The sequence below is a fragment of the Schistocerca nitens genome, chromosome 1 (genome assembly GCF_023898315.1).
Source record: "Schistocerca nitens isolate TAMUIC-IGC-003100 chromosome 1, iqSchNite1.1, whole genome shotgun sequence".
Classification (NCBI taxonomy): domain Eukaryota; kingdom Metazoa; phylum Arthropoda; class Insecta; order Orthoptera; family Acrididae; genus Schistocerca; species Schistocerca nitens.
Window position 1 is genome coordinate 1,174,187,342 of NC_064614.1, and position 26,360 is coordinate 1,174,213,701.

General features: G+C 41.2%; 1 protein-coding gene across 3 annotated transcripts in view; it reads left to right on the top strand.

Moving 5' to 3' along the window:
- Positions 1–26,360, top strand: part of LOC126200195 (protein MTO1 homolog, mitochondrial) — a 93,119-nt gene that overhangs the window by 45,108 nt on the left and 21,651 nt on the right. For all 3 annotated transcript variants that reach the window (XM_049936688.1, XM_049936687.1, XM_049936689.1), the window contains 2 exons: positions 12,439–12,584; positions 15,372–15,529. In XM_049936688.1, the coding sequence (XP_049792645.1) occupies positions 12,439–12,584; positions 15,372–15,529 (304 nt within the window). The remainder of the gene's footprint in view (positions 1–12,438; positions 12,585–15,371; positions 15,530–26,360) is intronic.

A 26,360-nucleotide genomic window follows, 5' to 3' on the forward strand; every position in this document is an offset into this window, starting at 1 on the left:
GAATAGATTTTTCTGAGTTGCTGTTCGTAGAAAGTATTAAGGAGTGGTGGTTAATTTGAGTTATAATCGATAACATCAGATGTGTTGATGACATTGTCTTATTTGCAAGTAGGCTGGAAGATCTGCAAGAACTACGAAACACTATTAATGAAGAGAACAATGCCATGGTATTATGTTTAAACATCAAGAACACAAAATGGATAATTATCAGCAGAAACTAAATGAAATTTGAGGCACTCTTGCACTCAGTAATGATAAGATAGAAAGGATTCCATCATATAAATATATGGAGCCTCAAATCAATAATAATTGGGACTTATCTCAAAAAATTTTCTGTGGAATTGAACAGGGCTGAAGTTCTTCCCAGAAAATTAAGGAAGTTCTGGCTAGCTGTGACATAATTATTACACTTCTCACTCAACTTCTTCAGTGCAACTTGTTCAGTATCCTACTCTATGGGCACTTACTGCATAATTAGAAAAGAAACTGGAGGAATTTGAAATGTGGGCATATCAAAGAATGTTGTGATACCATGGAGAAATAAAGTCGCAGATGTGGCAGTACTGCAGCATGTAAACAAAGATTTAGTAAACCTCATTACCATCGAGAGAATAAGCCTCAAATACTTGCGCAATTTAATGTCCAACAACAATTAATAGAAGCTGTTGCAACTAATATTTCAAGGAAAGATTGATGGCAGACATGGTCCAGGACATGGGATATCGTGTTGGTTAAAGAAATTAAACCAGTGGTTTGGATTGAACACAGAATTGCTATTCAGTAAAGCCATGGACAAACAACAGATGATGCTGTAATTCTTCATGCTTTCTCGGAGATCTTTCTAGAGCTTGGTCACTCTATGAACTACAATCACACCAAAATTGTCACATAGACCCCTAGATATTGCGATAGTGTCATAAAAGAGTCCATTGAGACCATGGAAAATCTCGTAAACTGTGACACTGGATACCAACTCTGCATGGACTGGGATCCGGCTCTTGAACTTCTGGAAACCCAACACAAAACACACAGAGATTTCAGGAGTGGGGACCAAGAATACAGCCATGAGACAGAGCACCAGACACTACAGATTTGTCTAGAGGATGAACAAGTCAGGAACACCAATGATCAGAGGGAACCATTGGAGCCGCGCCTGGCAGGCGCAGACCGGAGATGGAACACTCGACATGGCGCGGGCCGATTATGGAGCACCCACCAAGAGACAGAAGTGGAAACTGAAGAAACAGCAGTGGAACAGAACACCAGACATTACATACCAGTTTTGAAAATCCTCAAATGATGACCATGGCCCCAGAGGACGGCCTCATCGGGCTGGGCTGGTGTTCCCACTAGCGATCAGAGGGGATCATGGGAGCTGACCCTGGCGGGCGCAGACCGCGAATGAAACACTCTATGCAACGTGGACCAGTTACGAAGCGCCCAGCAAGAACAGAAGTGGAGACCAAGGAAACAGCTAGGATACAGAGCACCAGTCACTATAGATGATGACTGCAACCCCGGAGAGCGGCCGAGCCGGGCGCAGACAGCAGTCGGAACACCAGCTACTAGAGAGGACCATGGGAGCTGCGTCTGGTGGGCGCGGACCGCGTAGGGAACACCTGATGCGGCGCGGGCCAACTAGGGAGTGCCCAACACCTTACAGGCATAAATACTGAACCTGATCTGTCCAAGGACCTGTCTCGGGTAGCACCTGAAGAAAACAGTGAGTTACGCCATCGAAATATAGTGCGAGAACGATGTGAACATCCGGCAGAAGTCCCATTTTTTCAAAATGCTACTGATCACCAGTGTTCTTGAAGGACAAGGCATTTAAGGGAGAAGAAAATAGTCACTGTGGCCTATCATGGTATCAGTTTGATATATCCACTGTTTCTCATCATTTCATTATCTACTAACACACAGTCAGTTACTGACATTTTGGACCAATCACTGATATACCATGTCACCTGATAATTTCTCTCTTATCGAATTATGAGTTTCCAACTTTCAATCCTTTCTTTTTGCAAGAGTCCATTTTGTATCTCCTTCCCAGTCATTTATTTCGAGTACTGTACATTTTCTTATCCATGTCTCTCCACACCAACATGTGATTTCATGCCTCCTATTGCCACAGTGTTTTGCTCAGTCATCTGCTTCTGCAATAATTTTCAAACTCCTCTTTTTCCTCGTATGTACTCTAGATCAGGAAAAGGGGGTGGAGGGTGCTATAGCAAGAACAAACATGATTTATGGAATGTGTTATTTTATGGAGTAGCACATAAGATACAGGTTGTACATAGCACTGAGCGCGTTGACTGGACAACAGTAATACAGGGTACATAATAGGCCAAGCAGTTGTTTGCAATTGCTTAAATAATGCTGTTTTTTTGGCAGCTCACCAGAGTGCGCCAATGGGCCAATCCAAGTGAGCTTTATAAATGGACCTGTGAACTGTGGACATGCAATCTCTGAAATTTTGCACATCATGAGGGACGTGGTGGTACACTTGTAATATCCTCTCTGTTTTCCTCCTCAGTGGTAATTTGGTCTTCACCATTCTCTCATTTATTCCAGTTACTTCCTTTTTCAGTCCATCTCTCGTAGCTATACATCAGTGAACCAGAATGTACTCCAAAGGAACCACAGGATGTAAATAGGAATGAATCATATGTTGTTGTTCCTGTTATGGTCATCAGTCTAAGGCTGCTTTGATGCGGCTCTCCACACTACTCTATCCTGTACAAGCCTCTTCATCTCCAAATAACTATTGCCTGCCACAGCCATTTGAATCTACCTCCTGTATTCATCTCTTGGTCTCCCTGTAAAATTTTTACCTCCCACACTTCCATCCTACTAAACTGATGAATCCTTGATGTCTCAGAATGTGTCCTATCAACTGATCCCTTTGTGTAGTCAAGTAATGCTGCGCATTTCTTTCCTCACCAGTTCTTAGTTAGGTTATTAGTTAGGTGATCTACTCACATAATGTTCTGTATTCTTCTTAACATCAAATTTCAAAAGCTTCTATTCTCTTCTTGTCTGAACTGTTTATAATCCACTTTTCATTCCCTTACAAGGCTACATTCAAGACAAATGTCTTCAGAAATACTTTGTAATAGTTAAATATGTGCTCAGTCTTAAGACATTTATGTTTTTGACAATTGCTTTTCCTTCCACTGCCAGTCTACATTTAATGTCCTTTCTACTTTGCACATCATCAGTTATTTTACTGTCCATCTACTACTTTTAGTGTCTGACTTCTTAATCTTTTTCACACAGCATTGCCTGATTTAATTTGAATATATTCTGTTACTCCTGTTTTGCTTTTGCTAGTGTTCAGCTTACATCATCCTTTCAAGACACAGTCCATTCCATTCAACTGCTCTTCGGGATCATTTCCTGTCTCCAATAGAATCACAATGTCACTGGCAAAAACCTTAAAGCTTTTATTTCTTCTTCTTGAATGTTAATTCCTTCTCCAGACTTTACTGCTTGCTTAGTTTACAGGTTGAATAATGTCTGGGATAGACAACTCCTCTTTCTCACCTTTTCTCAACCTCTGCTTCCCTTTCATGCATCTGGTTTCTGTACAAATTTTATATAACCTTTTGCTCTCTGCGCTTAATCCTTGCTACCTTCCTAATTTCAAAGTGTGTATTCCAGTCACCTTTGACAAAAGCTTTCTTAAAGCTTACAAAAGGTATAAATGTGGGATTTCATTAATTTGACCTATCTTCTAAGATAAGTAATAAGGTCAGTATTGCCTTATGTGTTCTAACATTTCTCCAGAATTCAAACTGATCATACATGAGTTTGGCTTCACTCAGTTTTTTCATTTTTCTGTAAATAATTTGTGACAGTGTTTCACAACTATGACTTATTAAACTGATTGGTAATATTCACACCTGTCATCACCTGCTTTCTTTGGTACTGAAAGTATTACATTCCTCTTGAAGTGTGAGGGTACCATATTTACTCGAATCTAAGCCGCACTCGAATCTAAACCACACCTGAAAAATGAGACTCGAAATCAAGGAAAAAAAATTTTCCCGAATCTAAGCTGCACCTGAAATTTGAGACTCAAAATTTGAGGGGAGAGAAAAGTTTTAGACCGCACCTCCAAATCGAAACAAAGTTGGTCCATTGTAATATGAGACACAATTTAGGTCAAATGAATGATGATACAGCTACAGTAGTTTGGTTCGAGCCGTAAGCTTAGCAGTTAAGCTTTACCAGGTAGCCATTGCTATGAATCAGGCGCTCCGTCTGTATTTATATGGGTACCCTTCCTTATTCATGTGCTTCATCTGGTTTGAATTGATTGCTTATTTTTCTTTGAACTGATAAGTGCCGTTCTCCTTGTTATAGGTGTTTACGTCACTCTAAGCTGAAAATGCATTACTGTACTGTGTCATGCATTGTTTGTTGCATTCTGATAATGAGCGTTTACGGCCTGTCGCCGCTCATGGTATGGCTTGCTTTTGTGCACGCTACCGCCGCTTACAATTAAAAAACAGAGAGAGAGAGAGGAATCGTCTCATTAGCGAAACACTGGCAAGAGAATGCTATTTGTTGTTACTTACACTGCTGCTTTCTTTGATAATGATCAACAAAAACCAAATAATAGACTGCGTATGATAGAAGATGTTCTGAACGAGAGTATAGCAAAAATTTTTTTCCATTTCAAAATCTTTTCAGACGCCTCTTTAGTACATTACATTCTGCACAGAAATTAGTCATCTTAGATTTAAAAATCTAGTCAATTGCCATGCTTCATTTCTGACTGTATCACTATTAGGCATAAGAATAATACGAATATGAACATGACATGATACGTATATTCTTCCGCGTTTGCTGTTGTCTCACTCTAGTTTCGTAGTTTATTAGGTAGACAGGATTTAAATGAGGTAGCAGCAAACGTGTGGTTCCTGAAGAGGGGCAGCAGCCTTTTCAGTAGTTGCTGGGGCAACAGTCTGGGTGATTGACTGATCTGGCCCTGTAACACTAACCAAAACGGCCTTGCTGTGCTGGTACTGCGAACGGCTGAAAGCAAGGGGAAACTACAGCTGTAATTTTTCCCGAGGACATGCAGCTTTACTGTATGATTAAATGATGATGACGTCCTCTTGGGTAAAATATTCCGGAGGTAAAATAGTCCCCCATTCGGATCTCCGGGCGGGGACTACACAAGAGGACGTCGTTATCAGGAGAAAGAAAACTGGCGTTCTACGGATGCGAGCGTGGAATGTCAGATCCCTTAATCGGGCAGGTAGGTTAGAAAATTTAAAAAGGGAAATGGATAGGTTAAAGTTAGATATAGTGGGAATTAGTGAAGTTCGGTGGCAGAAGGAACAAGACTTTTGGTCAGGTGATTACAGGGTTATAAATACAAAATCAAATAGGGGTAATGCAGGAGTAGGTTTAATAATGAATAAAAAAATAGGAGTGCGGTTTAGCTACTAAAAACAGCATAGTGAACGCATTATTGTGGCCAAGATAGACACAAAGCCCATGCCTACTACAGTAGTACAAGTTTATATGCCAACTAGCTCTGCAGATGATGAAGAAATAGATGAAATGTATGACGAGATAAAAGAAATTATTCAGGTAGTGAAGGGAGACGAAAATTTAATAGTCATTGGTGACTGGAATTCGACAGTAGGAAAAGGGAGAGAAGGAAACGTAGTAGGTGAATATGGATTGGGGGTAAGAAATGAAAGAGGAAGCCACGTGGTAGAATTTTGCACAGAGCACAACTTAATCATAGCTAACACTTGGTTCAAGAATCATAAAAGAAGTTTGTATACATGGAAGAAGCCTGGAGATACTGACAGGTTTCAGTTAGATTATATAATGGTAAGACAGAGATTTAGGAACCAGGTTCTAAATTGTAAGACATTTCCAGGGGCAGATGTGGACTCTGACCACAATCTATTGGTTATGAACTGTAGATTAAAACTGAAGAAACTGCAAAAAGGTGGGAATTTAAGGAGATGAGACCTGGATAAACTGACTAAACCAGAGGTTGTACAGAATTTCAGGAAGAGCATAAGGGAACAATTGACAGGAATGGGGGAAAGAAATACAGTAGAAGAAGAATGGGTAGCTTTGAGGGATGAAGTACTGAAGGCCGCAGAGGATCAAGTAGGTAAAAAGACGAGGGCTAGTAGAAATCCTTGGCTAACAGAATAAATATTGCATTTAATTAATAAAAGGAGAAAATACAAAAATGCAGTAAATGAAGCAGGCAAAAAGGAATACAAACGTCTCAAAAATGAGATCGACAGGAAGTACAAAATGGCTAAGCAGGAATGGCTGGAGGACAAATGTAAGGATGTAGAGACTTATCTTATAGATACTCGCTACAGGAAAATTAAAGAGACCTTTGAAGAAAAGAGAACCACTTGTATGAATATCAAGAGCTCAGATGGAAACCCAGTTCTAAGCAAAGAAGGGAAGGCAGAAAGGGGGAAGGAGGGTCTATACAAGGGCAATGTACTTGAGGACAATATTATGGAAATTGAAGAAGATGTAGATGAAGATGAAATGGGAGATATGATACTGCGTGAAGAGTTTGACAGAGCACTGATAGACCTGAGTCGAAACAAGGCCCCGGGAGTAGACAACATTCCATTAGAACTACTGACAGCCTTGGGAGAGCCAGTCCTGACACAACTCTACCATTTGGTGAGCAAGATATGAGACAGGCGAAATACCCTCAGACTTCAAGAAGAATATAATAATTCCAATCCCAAAGTAAGCAGAAGTTGACAGATGTGAAAATTACCGAACTATCAGTTTAATAAGTCACGGCTGCAAAATACTAACACGAATTCTTTACAGACGAATGGAAAAACTAGTAGAAGCAGACCTCGGGGAATATCAGTTTGGATTCCGCAGAAATATTGGAACAAGTGAGGCAATACTGATCCTACGACTTATCTTAGAAGATAGATTAAGGAAAGGCAAACCTACATTTGTAGCATTTGTAGACTTAGAAAAAGCTTTTGACAATGTTGACTGGAATACTCTCTTTCAAATTCTGGAGGTGGCAGGGGTAAAATACAGGGAGTGAAAGGCTATTTACAATTTGTACAGAAAGCAGATGGCAGTTATAAGAGTCGAGAGGCACGAAAGGAAAGCAGTGGTTGGGAAGGGAGTGAGACAGGGTTGTAGCCTTTCCCCGATGCTATTCAGTCTGTATATTGAGCAAGCAGTAAAGGAAACAAAAGAAAAGTTCGGAGTAGGTATTAGAATCCATGGAGAAGAAATAAAAACTTCGAGGTTCGCCAATGACATTGTAATTCTGTCAGAGACAGCAAAGGACTTGGAAGAGCAGTTGAACGGAATGGACAGTGTCTTGAAAGGAGGGTATAAGATGAACATCAACAAAAGCAAAATGAGGATAATGGAATGTAGTCGAATTATGTCGGGTGATGCTGAGGGAATCAGATGAGGAAATGCTATTTAGGGAGCAACATAACTGATGATTGCCAAAGTAGAGAGGATATAAAATGTAGACTGCAATGGCAATGAAAGTGTTTCTGAGGAAGATAAATTTGTTAGCATCGAGTTTAGATTTAAGTGTCAGAAAGTCGTTTCTGAAAGTATTTGTATGGAGTGTTGCCATGTATGGAAGTGAAACATGGACGATAAATAGTTTGGACAAGAAGAGAATAGAAGCTTTCGAAATGTGCTGCTACAGAAGAATGCTGAAGATTAGATGGGTAGATCACGTAACTAATGAGGAGGTATTGAATAGGATTGGGGAGAGGAGAAGTTTGTGGCACAACTTGACTAGAAGAAGGGATCGGTTGGTAGGACATGTTCTGGGGCATCAAGGGATCACCAGTTTAGTATTAGAGGGCAGCGTGTCGGGTAAAAATTGTAGAGGGAGACCAAGAGATGAATACACTAAGCAGATTCAGAAGGACGTAGGTTGCAGTTGGTACTGGGAGATGAAGAAGCTTGCACAGGATAGAGTAGCATGGAGAGCTGCATCAAACCAGTCTCTGGACTGAAGAGCACAACAACAACAACAGCAGCTAACACAAAAGAATACATGGCAAAATGTTTATATTCGTGTTATTCTTATGGTGAAGAGAATACTGCATGTGATTCACAATTCGTAAAAGTTCCTATTAGCAACCATCTCTTCTCACAGGGAGGAAAAAATTCAGAATGTAGAGTTGGCCATATTGACAAAAATCCCAAACAGTCTTGTCAATCCTATTTTTGTAGTACATTGAAATGCTGCTACATTCGAAGATGAACAATACGGAATTTGTATTTACTTCGTTTAATAATGTATGAAAATGCAGTGGTCGAAACTCGGGGCGGACAAAAAGGCTTGTCTTCCACTTTCTTTTATTTACTGACGCAGTTGTTTTGGCACCAGTATTTATCTTTGTGCCTGCAAAGCATGCCTGTATAGCGCTACATGTATTCGACAGCAGAAGTTAGTTGCGGCGGCACCTACCAACATTTTTCAGAACTTCCACTTACTTTGCACTCGATTCTAAGCCACAGGCGATTTTTTGGATTACAAAAACCGGAAAAAAAGTGCGGCTTGGATTCGAGTGAAAACGGTGTTTCCAAAGTCATGTATATCTTGCACACCAGGTGGAATAGTTTTGTCATAGCTGGCTTTCCCAAAGATATCAACAGTTGTGAGGGAATATCATCTACTCCGGAGACCTTGTTTCAGCTCATAACTTACAGTGCTCTGCTGCCAATTTCTTCTCGCATTATCATATCACCTATCTCATCTTCATCTACTTCCTCTTTCCTGTAATATTGCCTTCAAGTTCTTTTCTCTTCTTTGCTTTCTTGATTTCCGTCTGAGCCCTTGATATTCATATGGCTACATCTCTTTTCTCCAAAGGTCTCTTTAATTTTCTGGAAGTAGTATCCATCTTGCCCTAGCTATACAAACTTTTGTTGACTTACATTTGTCCTCTAGCCATTCCTGGTTAGCCATTTTGCATTTCCTGTACTGCTTCATTTCCTGCATTTTTGTACACTGATGGAAAAAAATCCCATCAAGAAATAATTAACGTAGACCAATGAAATTTTGGGAATACATTTGCCTAGGTAACATATTTAAGTGAAACTTCCTGGCAGATTAAAACTGTGTGCCCGACCGAGACTCGAACTCGGGACCTTTGCCTTTCGCGGGCAAGTGCTCTACCAACTGAGCTACCGAAGTGATTAACAAAACAGGATCACAGGTTAATGTAAGCATGAGAAAAGGCATTGCAGTTGTGAACTGGTGATACATTAACAACTGGATTAACAGCCAGAATATTGAATGCAAGCATGCAAATGTGTGTCTACTGTGTCATGTAGGTCCCAGATGTCAATTTGTGGGCTGGAGTTCCATGCCTGTTGCAATTGGTCAGTCAATACAGGGATGGTTAATACTGGTTGTGGAAGTTGTTGTTCAGTGATGTCCCATACAGGTGCAGTTGTAGACAGGCAACATGTTGACACTCTGTAGAACATGTTGGGTTACAATAGCAGAATGTAGGTTAGTGTTATCCTGCTGGAAAACAGCCCCTGGAGTGCTGTTGATGAATGGCAGCACAACAGGTTGAATCACCGGACTGACAAACAAATTTGCCGTCAGGGTGCATGGAACAACCATGAGAGTGCTGCTGCCATCATTCGAAATCACACCTCAGACTAGGGGTAGGTCCAATCTGTCTGGGCTGCAGACAGGTTGGTTGCAGATCTTTCTAACCAACATACAGCCATCACTGGCACCGAGGCAGAACCGCCTTCCATCAGAAAACACAACAGACCTCCACTCCAACCTCCATTGAGCTCTTGCTTGACACTACTGAAGTTGCAAATAGCAGTGGTTTGGCGTCAGTGGAATGCACACTACAGGGCATCTGGCTCAAAGCTATCCTTGAAGTAACTGATTTTTAACAGCTCAGTGTGTCACTGTGGTGCCGACTGCTGCTCAGATTGCTGGTCCAGATGCAGTATGTGCTATAGCCACACGTTGAACAGACAGCTTTCCCTCTCGGTAGTACCACATGGCCATCCAGCACCTGCCCTTCCCATTCCTTCCTCTGACCACCAGTGTCAGCAATCATGTACAGTGGCTATATTCATGTCAAGTCTTTCTGAAAGGTCTTGGAAGGAACATTTGGCTTCTCATAGCTGTAGTACATTACCATCTTGTTAATAATGGTGTCATCATTGTCTTAAAGGCATTCTTGACTAACATCAACTCACTAAGTTCAATATCAAAGGTCACTAATGCTCACAGCCATCATAGTGCATATTTAAAACAAACCTAATTTGCATCCTCTTAGTGGCACTACTAGCGCAACTCGTATGTGACTGGTGTGAAATTTAAATAGAGATCATCTTTCTGACATAGAAACATGACTAAGAATTTCAATTTATCTCGCGTATCTCCTCCTTGGTTTTGAGATTTTTTTCCATCAGTGCATTTATTTCTCTCATCAGTTAAATTCAGTATGTCCTGTGATATCCAAGGATTTATACTAGGCCTTGTCGTTTTACCTAATAGATTGCCTACTACTTTCTTTATTTTATCTTACAAAGCTATTCATAATAATCTAAGAAAGAGATTTTCGAGTGCTATAGACATTTTCAGGGGCTTGGACTATAATTTATTGGTTATGAGCTGTAGATTAAAACTGAAGAATATACAGAAAAGTAGAAAATTAAGGAGATGAGACCTAGATAATTTGGAAGAACTAGAGGTTGTTGTGAATTTCAGGGGGAGCATTAGGCAACAATTGAGTGAAACAGGGGAAAGGAATACAGTAGAAGATGAGTGGGTGGTTTGGAAAGACAAAGTAGTGAAGGCAGCACATGAATCATACAGAAAGCCAAAAAGGTACTAGAATGATAGGAGTAGCAGGATGTGCTGGAAAAAAAGTAGATACTGATGGAGATACTGAGAAACTGCAGATTGTAAATAGAAAAGGGAAAGAAAAAAGACTGGGGGGGGGGGGGGGGGGAAATGGCAAACCCAGTTAGGAACTTATAGATGTTTAGAGTGAAGTATGTGTTGCAGATCCAATTCCTGACTTGAGTTTGAAAGATCCAATGTGCACCCAAGAGATTCAATAAATATTCAAATGTAGAGTGAATCTTTCATTGTGTTGGGAAGTTTACACTATAATGAAACTTCCTGGACAAGTTCTCAAATTTGGAACATTGCATATTTTGGAGGCAGACAATTTTAATGTATCTAGAAATACCCAAATTCATGTTGTTGTTTCATAAGATCTTTAACAATTCTGTGTTGTATGTTCATGCGTAGACGGTTTGTTCAGTGGGCTTGGTAATGACCATGAAAATCTTCTCAGTAAAATACATAAAAATAGGTATGGACCACTGCCAAAGATCATCTTGCATTTTGCAGAAAATATCCTCTTCGTTGTCAAATTTTGCAATGACTGCTCCACAGAAGTTATTTGATTAATTCTTGAGCTAACAAAAATTACCTAACCAAACCATTTCTCTAATCATTTAGAGCCTACACCATTTAACAGCTCTTGTTGAGTGTAAATACATTATCCTTCTAAAATTGATTAATATGAGGAACTTTCTTATGCCATCTTTGATTATAAATTGTGACTAAGAATGCAGACTACCCTACACAAGACATGTAATAAGAATAAGAGTGCTGTTTTCCTGTGAGTTACAAATCATGTGTGTGGTGAGTTGTGAGTAAACTATAGCGTGTAAGTTGTGAGTGCTTTGTCGTTAAAGGCTCAAGAAGAGCTGCAAAGTAGAAGACAATCTCTTTGATGCAGTTACTGCATTGCAGTCAGTGATGCCGCCATAATTGTGTAATAGATCTCATTTAATCATTAAAGAAAATAAATGATGCAGAGTAACATTGGGATTCTATTCAATGAGAAAGTCTAGATGTTTTATACTTTATTTTTCCTAACATAGTGGAAGAATCTTTAATTTTTAAACTGTTTTAAATAATACAATTAATTAAATAAGTGCGATCTTTAATATGACATGCAATCACCATCTGCATCTGAGTAAAGATGTTTAAATTCAGCTGAAGGATTCATTTGTAAATAAAGTGTCAGCTCTTGAAATAGTTGTCACAATTTATTTTTTCTGTTTTTCTGAAAATGATATTAACTTCATGGTTTGACAGAGTGTCTGTAAAATTTGTTGTCTTCGTTACGCCGTTTCAAGCTTCATGTCAATTTGACAAGACACAGCAACTGTGCCCCATCTGAAGATGATGTACAGGTGGACTGCTGAAGTAATATTTGATGTTGGTTTTAGGGTCCTGTGGAAAACTAACAGGATTGTCACAAATCATTTCTCCAGGCGACCTGTGTAGTTTCATCAGTGTTGATTTTGTATATGCAGTTGGAACATTCCACAGCTGAAAGATTTATAAACATTATTTTACTGTTGCAGCCCGAAGATCAACTGTTCTGCTACTTGACCTTCACAAATGAGAAGGTAAACAAAATAATCCTTGACAATCTTCATGTCAATCGGCATGTAAGAGAAGAAGTCACTGGTCCACGTTACTGCCCATCAATTGAATCAAAGGTATTAAGGTAAAATCCATATGTTTTTTCCCATTCTCTCTCACATTCTATACTTCTTACTTTGTACTTCTTCACCTATGTAAATGCTGTTTAAAACTATACAAAAAGTTTATCTGCAACATAGGTTTTCAAATAACATGATTCTCTTGGTTTCATGTCAGATAAGTAATACATGCTACAACTTGTGTTGTTTTTTATTTTAAGAGTATCAAACTGTTGAACCAAGTCATGATAGAGTTATCCACTTGTTTAGTGATTCAATTATCTGGGTGTGAAACGTAATTTTTTCGTACATATAATGATGTGGATTGTAAACTTTAGGATGCACAAAACTATTAGAAGTGGTTCACATCTTGGTAGACAGCAAGGACACACAATATTAAATAGCACCATGGAGCAAGGTGTCACAATTGTTCAGATGTTTGACTTACATTCAGGAGGTAGTTGGCTAAAATTTCTGTCCAGACATCCGTATTTAAGCTTTCCACCTCTTCCCTAAATCACCTTAGAGAGGTACACCAAGATTGTTCCTCCAGGAAGGACAAGTTTTCCATCCTGCCATCTCTTTGTCTGAGCTAGTGAACCGTTTCTGATGTGTTGGGTGTCAACAGGATGCTAAGATTCAGACAACACCTGTCCTGTAGGTTTATGCAGAAGGCAATACAGTAGTTCCCAAACCAACCTTTTAGATTGTTTTATTTTTTTATTTTGTTGTAATTATTTTGTGCAGAAGTTTTGAAGGTAGCCATAAGTGGGGATTTAACGGAAAATGCAAACATTTATTTAAAAAATCTTTACAGCGATATTCATTAATGTACAAAACTAAAATTTTGCATGTGTATAGCAAAAGAGCTGTGTTTTAATGGAAAATTATAATAAAATATGCAAGATTAATATTTTGCCAGAAATCTGAATTTTTAATTTTTTATTATCTTTTTTATAAAAAGCCATAACTCAAATTCTAATCATGCAATTAATCTGAAAATTTTATTGTAGTGTCCTGAGAAGGTTATAAGACCCACTGAACTACAGTTATTTATTTATAGTACCAATTGTATCATTAACAGAATTTTTAATTTTGCACATCCAAAATTAACTTTTTTTCTACATACAATCATCTAAAAATCAGAATGTAATTGCATGATCTCATATTTTTTAGTTCCAGGGAGACAGAAACACATTGTGAACAGTTCCTGAAAATTTCATAGCATTAGTGCATATAGAAAAGGCGTCTAATAATGTAAAAAAGAGAAAATGAGGTTCAAAGAGTTTCTTCTCATACTATTACATGTGAGCTTACCTCAGTTTTAAAATCTTCCATACTGATACTCCTTATCCTCCAGGGATCTCTTCCCTTCTCTCCTTATCGAATCTGCCTGGCCTGTATTTGCAGGTAAGACACTGATCTGTTAGCTTTCTTAACCCTGCTCTTGTCTATGATGTAAAATGCTTTTGTTGTAAACACACCAGGATCTATACCAACTCTCTTCAGCACTTCAATTCTGCCATAGACACCTATTTTGAGTACTTCAAGTCCACAGAATGTACTTTTTGGGGATCTAATCCAAATTAAATTATTGAAGATTTCATTTGCATTTTGTGTCTTTCCATGAAGACACTTCCTCAATAAATCAGGGTTTGCTAGAAACCTGAATGTGGGTTTAATTGCATTCATAACAGGTTATGGTAATGAGTGTTTATATGAATACATCTCATTTCTGTTGTTGTACTCACACCAATCGTCTTTCGGACACTGATTGTTCATTGGTGATTGGTCAGTGGATAGTTTGTGAAAAAAAATTGCCCACACAGCACACCTCATTGCCGAATCAATTTCTTTCAGAGTAAGCCTGCCTTTTCCTCCTTATGATTTCCCATCCTCAGGTACTTCACCTTTCTTCTCTTTCAGCAAGCGACAAAGCCTGCCACCAAGCCTCTTTTGGATGTGGCCAGCACATTCCAACTTTTCTATTGTTGTATTGTACGGATTTTTATCTGTTGCAGCTTTGAACAAAGAGGAGTCCCCATCACCAAGGTATTTAGTAGATCTAACACCATACTGGTCCTCAGATCTGGAGAACATCCTCACAACTGGCATTGATAGGATATTGTTCTAGGTCATAAGCTATCATGAGATGGGAAACAAGTCAATAGTTGCAACTGAGTTAGTGTGTGAATTGTGCGCGTTTAGCACAATTCATAGTACTGCGCGGATCTAGGTTCAGGGCACATTCAACACACAGTTTAAACTAACTAGTCAGCTTGTCAGAAATGTTCGTTAGCTGCCATGACTGACTGTATAAAAAGTTGTTCACATCTATGATTTTCATGAAAAACCAACCATTGGTTAATATTTGATCTTACATTCTAAACTGATTTTACTGAAAATATGTAATATCTATGCTTGCTTGATACTAACTACAGCAAGTTCCAAGTTATTGGTCACAATAACAATTTGCTTCAGCCATAAGATCAATAGTAAAATTCCACAGAACATATACAACATATGCTGTAGAATTAAAACTTAGTATAGTGGAACTTTTTTTAAGTGCAGTAAAAAGTTAATTTAATTCTGTTAATATTATTATAATATGTCTACTATATCTTTGTTGGTGAAACATTTTATACTGAATACATCAAGTATTAAAATCATTTGTTGTAAGACTTTCTCTGAGATGAGTAGGCAACAAATGTCAGTACCATGCTATTATTTTTTCAATGTTTTAACCTTTATTATTATTATTATTATTATTTATTAGTAGTAGACATTTTTATCTTATTGCTGTGTTTTCTTAGGTTTGGAGGCAAGAACCATCAGATCTGGCTTGAACCAGAAGGTCTTTCAAGCCATGTTGTATATCCCAATGGACTATCATGCACTCTTCCTGAAGAACTTCAAGCTATTCTGGTTTGCCAGATAAAAGGTCTAGAGAAGGTTAAACTGTTAAGACCAGGTATGGAATATTTTAATTTGTTCAGCTCTTCTTCTTTAAAACAGACCTGCATATCTTGCTAAGAATTAGGAAATAATTGCATTTTGTTTTGTTATTGTTCTCTTTCGTTGGAAGATGGTTTTGATGCAGCTCTTCAGTTTAGTGTATCATGTGCAAGCCTCTTCATCTTCGCATAATTATTGCAACATGCATCCATTTGAACCTGCCAACTAGAGTCAAGCCTTGGTCACCCTCGACAATATTTACCCCCCTCAGTCCCCTCCACTACCAACTTGATAGTTCCTTGATCCCTTCTTTTAGTCAAGTTGTGCCACAAATTATCTTTCTCTGCAATTCAGTTTAGTAGTGATACCTCATCTCACTAGTTACCCAGTCTACTCATTCTCAGCATTTCTAAAGCTTCTACTTTCATTGCGTTTGAACTGCTTATTGTCCACATTTCACTTCAACTACATTCAAAAAAGACCTAATGGCACATAAATCTGTAATCAGTGTCTACAGAATTCTTTTCCGAAACACTTTCTGTGCTATTGCCAGTGTGAATTATATGTTCACTCTGCTTTGGCCATGTTGTTGTTGTGGTCTTCAGTCCTGAGACTGGTTTGATGCAGCTCTCCATGCTACTCTATCCTGTGCAAGCTTCTTCACCTCCCAGTACCTACTGCAACCTACATCCTTCTGAATCTGCTTAGTGTATTCATCTCTTGGTCTCCCTCTACGATTTTTACCCTCTACGCTGCCCTCCAATGCTAAATTTGTGATCCCTTGATGCCTCAAAACATGGCCTACCAACCGATCCCTTCTTCTAGTCAAGTTGTGCCACAAACCTCTCTTCTCCCCAATCCTATTCAATACCTCCTCATTAGTTACGTGATCTACCCACCTTATCTTCAGCATTCTTCTGTAGCACCACATTTCGAAAGCTTCTATTCTCTTCTTATCCAAACTAGTTATCGTCCATGTCTCACTTCCATACATGGCTACACTCCATACAAATACTTTCAGAAACGACTTCCTGACACCTAAATCTATACTCGATGTTAACAAATTTCTCTTCTTCAGAAACGCTTTCCTTGCCATTGCCAGTCTACATTTTATATCCTCTCTACTTCGACCATCGTCGGTTATTTTACTCCCTAAATAGCAAAACTCCTTTACTACTTTAAGTGTCTCATTTCCTAATCTAATTCCCTCAGCATCACCCGACTTAATTTGACTACATTCCATTATCCTCGTTTTGCTTTTGTTGATGTTCATCTTATATCCTCCTTTCAAAACACTGTCCATTCCGTTCAACTGCTCTTCCAAGTCCTTTGCTGTCTCTGACAGAATTACAATGTCATCGGCGAACCTCAAAGTTTTTACTTCTTCTCCATGAATTTTAATACCTGCTCCGAATTTTTCTTTTGTTTCCTTTACTGCTTGCTCAATATACAGATTGAATAACATCGGGGATAGGCTACAACCCTGTCTCACTCCCTTCCCAACCACTGCTTCCCTTTCATGCCCCTCGACTCTTATAACTGCCATCTGGTTTCTGTACAAATTGTAAATAGCCTTTCGCTCCCTGTATTTTACCCCTGCCACCTTCAGAATTTGAAAGAGAGTATTCCAGTCAACATTGTCAAAAGCTTTCTCTAAGTCTACAAATGCTAGAAACGTAGGTTTGCCTTTTCTTAATCTTTGTTCCAAGATAAGTCGTAAGGTCAGTATTGCCTCACGTGTTCCAACATTTCTACGGAATCCAAACTGATCTTCCCCGAGGTCGGCTTCTACCAGTTTTTCCATTCGTCTGTAAAGAATTCGCGTTAGTATTTTGCAGCTGTGACTTATTAAACTGATAGTTCGGTAATTTTCACATCTGTCAACACCTGCTTTCTTTGGGATTGGAATTATTATATTCTTCTTGAAGTCTGAGGGTATTTCGCCTGTCTCATACATCGTGCTCACCAGATGGTAGAGTTTTGTCATGACTGGCTCTCCCGAGGCCATCAGTAGTTCTAATGGAATGTTGTCTACTCCCGGGGCCTTGTTTCGACTCAGGTCTTTCAGTGCTCTGTCAAACTCTTCACGCAGTATCGTATCTCCCATTTCATCTTCGTCTACATCCTCTTCCATTTCCATAATATTGTCCTCAAGTACATCGCCCTTGTATAAACCCTCTATATACTCCTTCCACCTTTCTGCCTTCCCTTCTTTGCTTAGAACTGGGTTGCCATCTGAGCTCTTGATATTCATACAAGTGGTTCTCTTCTCTCCAAAGGTCTCTTTAATTTTCCTGTAGGCAGTATCTATCTTACCCCTAGTGAGACAAGCCTCTACATCCTTACATTTGTCCTCTAGCCATCCCTGCTTAGCCATTTTGCACTTCCTGTCGATTTCATTTTTGAGACGTTTGTATTCCTTTTTGCCTGCTTCATTTACTGCATTTTTATATTTTCTCCTGTAATCAATTAAATTCAATATTTCTTCTGTTACCCAAGGATTTCTATTAGCCCTCGTCTTTTTACCTACTTGATCGTCTGCTGCCTTCACTACTTCATCCCTCAGAGCTACCCATTCTTCTTCTACTGTATTTCTTTCCCCTATTCCTGTCAATTGTTCCCTTATGCTCTCCCTGAAACTCTCTACAACCTCTGGTTCTTTCAGTTTATCCAGGTCCCATCTCCTTAAATTCCCACCTTTTTGCAGTTTCTTCAATTTCAATCTGCAGTTCATAACCAATAGATTGTGGTCAGAATCCACATCTGCCCCAGGAAATGTCTTACAATTTAATACCTGGTTCCTAAATCTCTGTCTTACCATTATATAATCTATCTGAAACCTGTCAGTATCTCCAGGCTTCTTCCATGTATACAGCCTCCTTTCATGATTCTTGAACCAAGTGTTAGCTATGATTAAGTTATGCTCTGTGCAAAATTCTACAAGGCGGCTTCCTCTTTCATTCCTTCCCCCCAATCCATATTCACCTACTATGTTTCCTTCTCTCCCTTTTCCTACTGACGAATTCCAGTCACCCATGACTATTAAATTTTCGTCTCCCTTCACTACCTGAATAATTTCTTTTATCTCGTCATACATTTCATCTATTTCTTCATCATCTGCAGAGCTAGTTGGCATATAAACTTGTACTACTGTAGTAGGCATGGGCTTTGTGTCTATCTTGGCCACAATAATGCGTTCACTATGCTGTTTGTAGTAGCTAACCCGCACTCCTATTTTTTTATTCATTATTAAACCTACTCCTGCATTACCCCTATTTGATTTTGTATTTATAACCCTGTAATCACCTGACCAAAAGTCTTGTTCCTCGTGCCACCGAACTTCACTAATTCCCACTATATCTAACTTTAACCTATCCATTTCCCTTTTCAAATTTTCTAACCTACCTGCCCGATTAAGGGACCTGACATTCCATGCTCCGATCCGTAGAACGCCAGTTTTCTTTCTCCTGATAACGACATCCTCTTGAGTAGTCCCCGCCCGGAGATCCGAATGGGGGACTATTTTACCTCCGGAATATTTTACCCAAGAGGACGCCATCATCATTTAATCATACAGTAGAGCTGCATGTCCTCGGGAAGAATTACGGCTGTAGTTTCCCCTTGCTTTCAGCCGTTCGCAGTACCAGCACAGCAAGGCCGTTTTGGTTAATGTTACAAGGCCAGATCAGTCAATCATCCAGACTGTTGCCCCTGCAACTACTGAAAAGGCTGCTGCCCCTCTTCAGGAACCACATGTTGGTCTGGCCTCTCAACAGATACCCCTCCGTTGTGGTTGCACCTACGGTACGGCCATCTGTATCGCTGAGGCACGCAAGCCTCCCCACCAACGGCAAGGTCCATGGTTCATGGGGGGGGGCCATGGCTAGCTTATTTTACCGACCAAATTACAAAACTTACATTCTGTTTTTAGTGTCTTGTTTCATTTGCTAATCTAATTGCCTCAAAATCACCAGATTTGACAGAGATGGAAGAATAGTAGGAGAATGCAGCTTGGCAGTTAGGAATGAATGAGGAAGCCACCTGGTCAAATTTTCCACTGAACATAATCTAATCATCTGTAATAGTTAGTTTAAAAATAATGAAAGAAGATTATACACACTGAAGACATGTGTAGACAGTTTAAGGATTCAGACAGATTATATAATTATGAGACAGAAATTTCAAAACTACATTTTGACATTTCCAGAGGAAGATGTGGATGCTGACTGTAACTTGCTGGCTATGAACTGCGGATTAAAACTTGGGGGGGGGGGGGGGGGGGAATAATAATGCAGAAAGGTTCAAAATTAAAGAGACGAAACCTAATTAAATTGAAACAACCAAATCTTTAGAGATTTTCGGAGGGGGCATAAGACAATGATTGCTTGAAACTGGGGAAGAGAATGCAATAGAAGAAGAATGGGTAACTTTTAGAGATGAAATAGTGCAGGCACCAGAGGGTCAATTGCATAACAAGACAGTGTTTAGTAGAGATCTGGATACCACAGGAGATACTGAAATTGACTAAAGGAGAAAATATAAAAATGCAGCAAATGAAACAGGCAAAAAGGATTACAGTCATAAAAATTGACACTGACACAAGTCCAAAAAACACTAATCAGGAATGGTTAGAGGACAAATAGAAGACTGCAGAAGCATGCATAAGTAGGGGAAAGATAGATATCATCTACAGGAAAATTAGAGAGACATTTGGAAGAAAGATAAGCTGCTGTATGAATATCGAGACCACAATGAAAATGAAATGATCGTATGACATTGTTGGCCGGGAGGCCCCATGTGGGGAAGTTTGGCCGCCGTATTGCAAGTCCTTTTTAGTTGACGCCACTTCGGCGACTTGCGAGTCAATGAAGATGAAATGATGATTAAAGACACACAACACCCAGTCATCACGAGGCAGAGAAAATCCCTGACCCCGCCGGGAATCGAACCCGGGACCCCGTGCACGGAAAGCGAGAACGCTACCGCAAGACCACGCGTTGCGGACATCGAGACCACAGATGGTAGGTCACTACTAAGCAAAGAAGGGGAGGCTGATAGGTTTAAGGAATATTTAGAGGGGTTATACAAGGGAAATGAACTTGACGGCAATATTATAGAAAGGGAAGAGCAAGTAGATCAAGATGAGTTGGAACATTTGGTAGTTCGAGGAGAACTTGACAGAGTACTGAAAGACCTGGAAGATTTGGTAATTCAAGAAGGACTTCACAGATTACTGAAAGACCTAAGTTTGAAAAAGGCTTCTGGAGCAGGCAACATTCCCTCAAAATCTTAAGATCCTTGGGAGAGACAGCCATGACAAAACTATTCCATATGGCTTCCAAGATGTGTGAGACAGGCAAAATATCAGATTTAAAGAATGACGTAACAGTTCCAGTTCCAAAGATGACAGTTGCTGACAAATGTGGATATTATTGAACTATCATCAGTTTTGTAAGTCATTGTTGCAAGCTACTGACATGAATTATTTATGTAAAAATGGAAAAATTGATACAAGCATACAAGGCAGTACTGCTCCGATGACATTATCTCAGAAGATAGTTTAAAGAAAGGCAAATTTACCTTTATAGCATTTGTACATTTTCAGGAAGCTTGACAATGTTGACTGGAACACACTCTCTCAACTTCTGAAGGCAGCAGAGATAAAATAGAGGGAGTGAAGGGTTATTTATAACTTGTACAGAAACCAGATTACAGATACAATAGTAGTAGAACCTGAAAGGCATACAGTGGTCAAGAAGGCAGTGAGACAAGGCTGTACCCTATCACCGATGTCATTCAATCTGTACATTGACCTATCAGTAAAGAAAAACAGGGAGAAATTTGGAGAGGGAATTAAAGTTTAGGGAGAAGAAATAAAAACTTTGAAGTTTTTCAGGCTTTTCCAGTGATCTAATGACATCTTGGGTTGTCGGGTGTTCTGCCGGATATCAGCGTCATACTTGCACGATATTTCGGTAGCGTAACTTGTTAGCTTCCTCAGGTGCGACCTGAGTCTACTCCTCGAGTGGACCTGGTCCAGTATTTATGCCTGTGACCTTTCCCCTTCACCAGGCGCTCCCTCTGCGGTCCGCACCCGCTCGCTGCGATCTTCTGGAGCATTGCCGTTCCCTTTACCATCCGCTGCAGTCCTAGGTGTTCTCTCTGCGGTCCTCGCCTGCCAGACACACTCCTGGGTGTTCCATCTTCGGTGTGGTGCGTTTGGAATCCCGCCTGTGGTACCAGGCATTCCCCCTGTGGTCCTCTCCTGCTCACTGTGATCTGCTGGAGCGTTGCCATTCCATTTTCGGACAGCTGCAGTTCTAGATGTTCCCTCTGCAGTCCATGCCCATCAGTCCTGACCGTGGGCATACCATCTTTGGTCTGGTGCACCTGGAACCCTGTATGGGGATCGTTGTCCATGTCCACACCTTCAGTTCTTCTATTTGTGGAGTGCTGCATCTCTACTTAGTTGGTACCCCGTGTCACGGTTCATTAGATTATCTCTATTGACTCCCTTATAACACTGTCCCAAAATTTGGGTGTCTGTGTTAGAAACTTGGTTTCTTCATAATTCATGGCATGACCTAGTTCTAGGCAGTGTTCAGCAATGGCTGATTTTGTTGCCTGTCTTAATCGGGTGTGCCTCTGATGTTCCTTGCACCTGATATCTACTGTTCTTGTCGTCTGGCCAATGTTGGACATGCCACATTGGCAAGGTATATTATAAATCCCTGGTTTCCGTAAACCCGGGTCGTCCTTGACAGTTCCTGTACGGGAACTACGGGAACAAATACACTCCTGGAAATTGAAATAAGAACACCGTGAATTCATTGTCCCAGGAAGGGGAAACTTTATTGACACATTCCTGGGGTCAGATACATCACATGATCACACTGACAGAACCACAGGCACATAGACACAGGCAACAGAGCATGCACAATGTCGGCACTAGTACAGTGTATATCCACCTTTCGCAGCAATGCAGGCTGCTATTCTCCCATGGAGACGATTGTAGAGATGCTGGATGTAGTCCTGTGGAACGGCTTGCCATGCCATTTCCACCTGGCGCCTCAGTTGGACCAGCGTTCGTGCTGGACGTGCAGATCGCGTGAGACGACGCTTCATCCAGTCCCAAACATGCTCAATGGGGGACAGATCCGGAGATCTTGCTGGCCAGGGTAGTTGACTTACACCTTCTAGAGCACATTGGGTGGCACGGGATACATGCGGACGTGCATTGTCCTGTTGGAAAAGCAGGTTCCCTTGCCGGTCTAGGAATGGTAGAACGATGGGTTCGATGACAGTTTGTATGTACCGTGCACTATTCAGTGTCCCCTCGACGATCACCAGTGGTGTACGGCCAGTGTAGGAGATCGCTCCCCACACCATGATGCCGGGTGTTGGCCCTGTGTGCCTCGGTCGTATGCAGTCCTGATTGTGGCGCTCACCTGCATGGCGCCAAACACGCATACGACCATCATTGGCACCAAGGCAGAAGCGACTCTCATCGCTGAAGACGACACGTCTCCATTCGTCCCTCCATTCACGCCTGTCGCGACACCACTGGAGGCGGGCTGCACGATGTTGGGGCGTGAGTGGAAGACGGCCTAACGGTGTGCGGGACCGTAGCCCAGCTTCATGGAGACGGTTGCGAATGGTCCTCGCCGATACCCCAGGAGCAACAGTGTCCCTAATTTGCTGGGAAGTGGCGGTGCGGTCCCCTACGGCACTGCGTAGGATCCTACGGTCTTGGCGTGCATCCGTGCGTCGCTGCGGTCCGGTCCCAGGTCGACGGGCACGTGCACCTTCCACCGACCACTGGCGACAACATCGATGTACTGTGGAGACCTCACGCCCCACGTGTTGAGCAATTCGGCAGTACGTCCACCCGGCCTCCCGCATGCCCACTATACGCCCTCGCTCAAAGTCCGTCAACTGCACATACGGTTCACGTCCACGCTGTCGCGGCATGCTACCAGTGTTAAAGACTGCGATGGAGCTCCGTATGCCACAGCAAACTGGCTGACACTGACGGCGGCGGCGCACAAATGCTGCGCAGCTAGCGCCATTCGACGGCCAACACCGCGGTTCCTGGTGTGTCCGCTGTGCCGTGCGTGTGATCATTGCTTGTACAGCCCTCTTGCAGTGTCCGGAGCAAGTATGGTGGGTCTGACACACCGGTGTCAATGTGTTGTTTTTTCCATTTCCAGGAGTGTATTACGAGCAAACTGAAGGTGTAGCTATGGGTAGCCCACTGTCTCCTGTGGTTGCCAACATGTTCATGGAGAGATTTGTGGAGAGGGCATTAGAGACAGCCAGATATAAACTCACATGCTTCTTCAGGTATATGGATGACACCTTTGTAATCTGGCCTTGTGGGAAGGAGAGGCTCAATGAGTTTCTCGAACATCTCAACTTGTGCCACCCGAATATCAAGCTCACCATAGAACAGGAGAAGAATGGCCAGCTGCCATTTCTGGATATACTAGTAAAAAGGAAAGCAGATGAATCAATTGGCCACAGTGTGTATCGAAAACCCACTCGCACTGATTTATATCTGCAGGCCAGGAGCTGTCACCACCCTGCACAGAAGAACAGTGTTCTTAAGACATTGGTCCACAGAGCACGTGCCTTGTCAGACTAAGAAAGTCTACCGACAGAAATAGAGCATCTCAAAACAGTGCTCTGCAAAAATGGATATACACCGTAACAAATTGAGATCACTCCAACCAGCCACTACACCTTAAGTTCCAGAAGCAGAGCAATAAGAAGCAAAGAAGGTGGTGTATTTGCCCTATGCTGGCTCTATTTCTGCCAGAATTAGTAAGATCCTCCATAAACACAATATCAAGTGTGTTTTCTGTCCATACAGCAAGATCGGTGGACTGGTGGGAAATGTCAAGGATGACCTGGGTTTACAGAATCCAGGGATTTATAATATACCTTGCCAATGTGGCATGTCCTACATTGGCCAGACGACAAGAACAGTAGATATCAGGTGCAAGGAACATCAGAGGCACACCCAATTAAGACAGGCAGCAAAATAAGCCGTTGCTGAACACTGCCTAGAACTAGGTCATGCCATGAATTATGAAGAAACCAAGTTTCTAGCACAGACGCCCAGATTTTGGGACAGTGTTACAAGGGAGTCAACAGAGATAAAAGTGATCGATAATCCCATGAACTGTGACACGGGGTACCAGCTAAGTAGAGCCTGGGATCCTGCTCTGAAATTGCTGAAGAAGCAATGGGGACAGCTGCAGTGCTCCACAAATAGAACTGAAGGCGTGGACATGGAGAACAATCCCTATACAGAGTACGCCCAGGGTCGGGACTGACGGACGCGGACTGCAGAGGGAACGTCTAGAACTGCAGCTGTCCGAAAATGGAATGGCAACGCTCCAGCAGATCACAGTGAGCAGGAGAGGACCACAGGGGGAATGCCTGGTACCACAGACGGGATTCCAAACGCACCACACCGAAGATGGAACACCCAGGAGTGTATCTGGCGGGCGCGGACTGCAGAGAGTACACCTAGGACTGCAGCGGATGGAAAAGGGAACAGCAATACTCCAGAAGATTGAAGCGAGCGGGTGCGGACTGCAGAGGGAGTGCCTGGTGAAGGGGGAAGGCCACTGGCATAAATACTGGACCAGGTCCACTCGGGGAGTAGTCTCAAGTCGCACCTGATGAAGGTAACGAGTTACGCTACTGAAATATCGTGCAAGTACGACGCTGATATCCGGCAGAACACCCGACAACCCAAGATGACAACTTTGAAGTTTGCTGATGTCATCGTAATTCTGTGAGATAGCAATGGACGTGGAAGAGCACTTGAATGGAACAGACGATGGCGGAAGTAGAGTAGATATAAAATGCAGACTGCCTATAGCAAGAAAGGCATTTCTGAAAAAGAAAATGTTAGGAAGTCTGAATGTATGTAAATAGAGTCTAGCCTTGTATGGAACTAATACATGGACAGTAAGCAGGTCAGCAGGAAGAAAACATGAGGATTCAGAATGTGACACTACAGAAGAATGCTGAAGATTAGAGAAGATTAGATGGGTAGATGAGGAGGTACAGCATCAAATTGGAGAAAACTGAAATGGAGGGAAGTGAGGGGGTAAAAATTGTAGAGGGAGATGAATAAAGTAAGCAGTGCCAGAGTCATGCACGCTGCAGTAGTTATTTGGAGATGAAGAGCCTTGTGCAGGACAGAGTAGCACAGAACAGTCTTTGGACTGAAGACTACAACAATGACAACATCATCTCCTCTACTGCTTTCACCACTGATCGTGTCATTGGCTCATACGCTGAGTTATACAGGCAAATGATATGACTATCATATACAAATCATCTTCATCAGCTTCTCAGTATGCATGTTCCTCGCATTTAATTATAATCACAACACAAGATCTCACTTTCTAGGATTCTAGTGTTACCATGCATAAAACAAAAACTTTCTCAAATTTCTTTTACATTGCTGCTCTCCAAATCCTGGATGAGCCCTCTGGACTCTGTACACAATTTAATACTGTGCTGCACTTGACTGAAACACTTCCTTAATGTCCCCATGATCTCTTGCACCCCATAAAAGTACTGAGTTATCTCTGAAGTAAATGCTCATTTGTTCTTCCACTTTCACATATTTCTGTTTTCACTTTCCAGTTACTCTTGCATTTTCTTTTTGGTCACAGTTCAAAAAATTAATCTACCTACCTGTTTGTTAATTATCTTTACTGTTCTATTCTTCAGAAACAAATATAAATTTCTCTGCTCTCCAGCTGTCATTGTGATTTTATTTCTGTTGTTATATGTGTTAAGATTCCTTAATAAATGCAAGACTA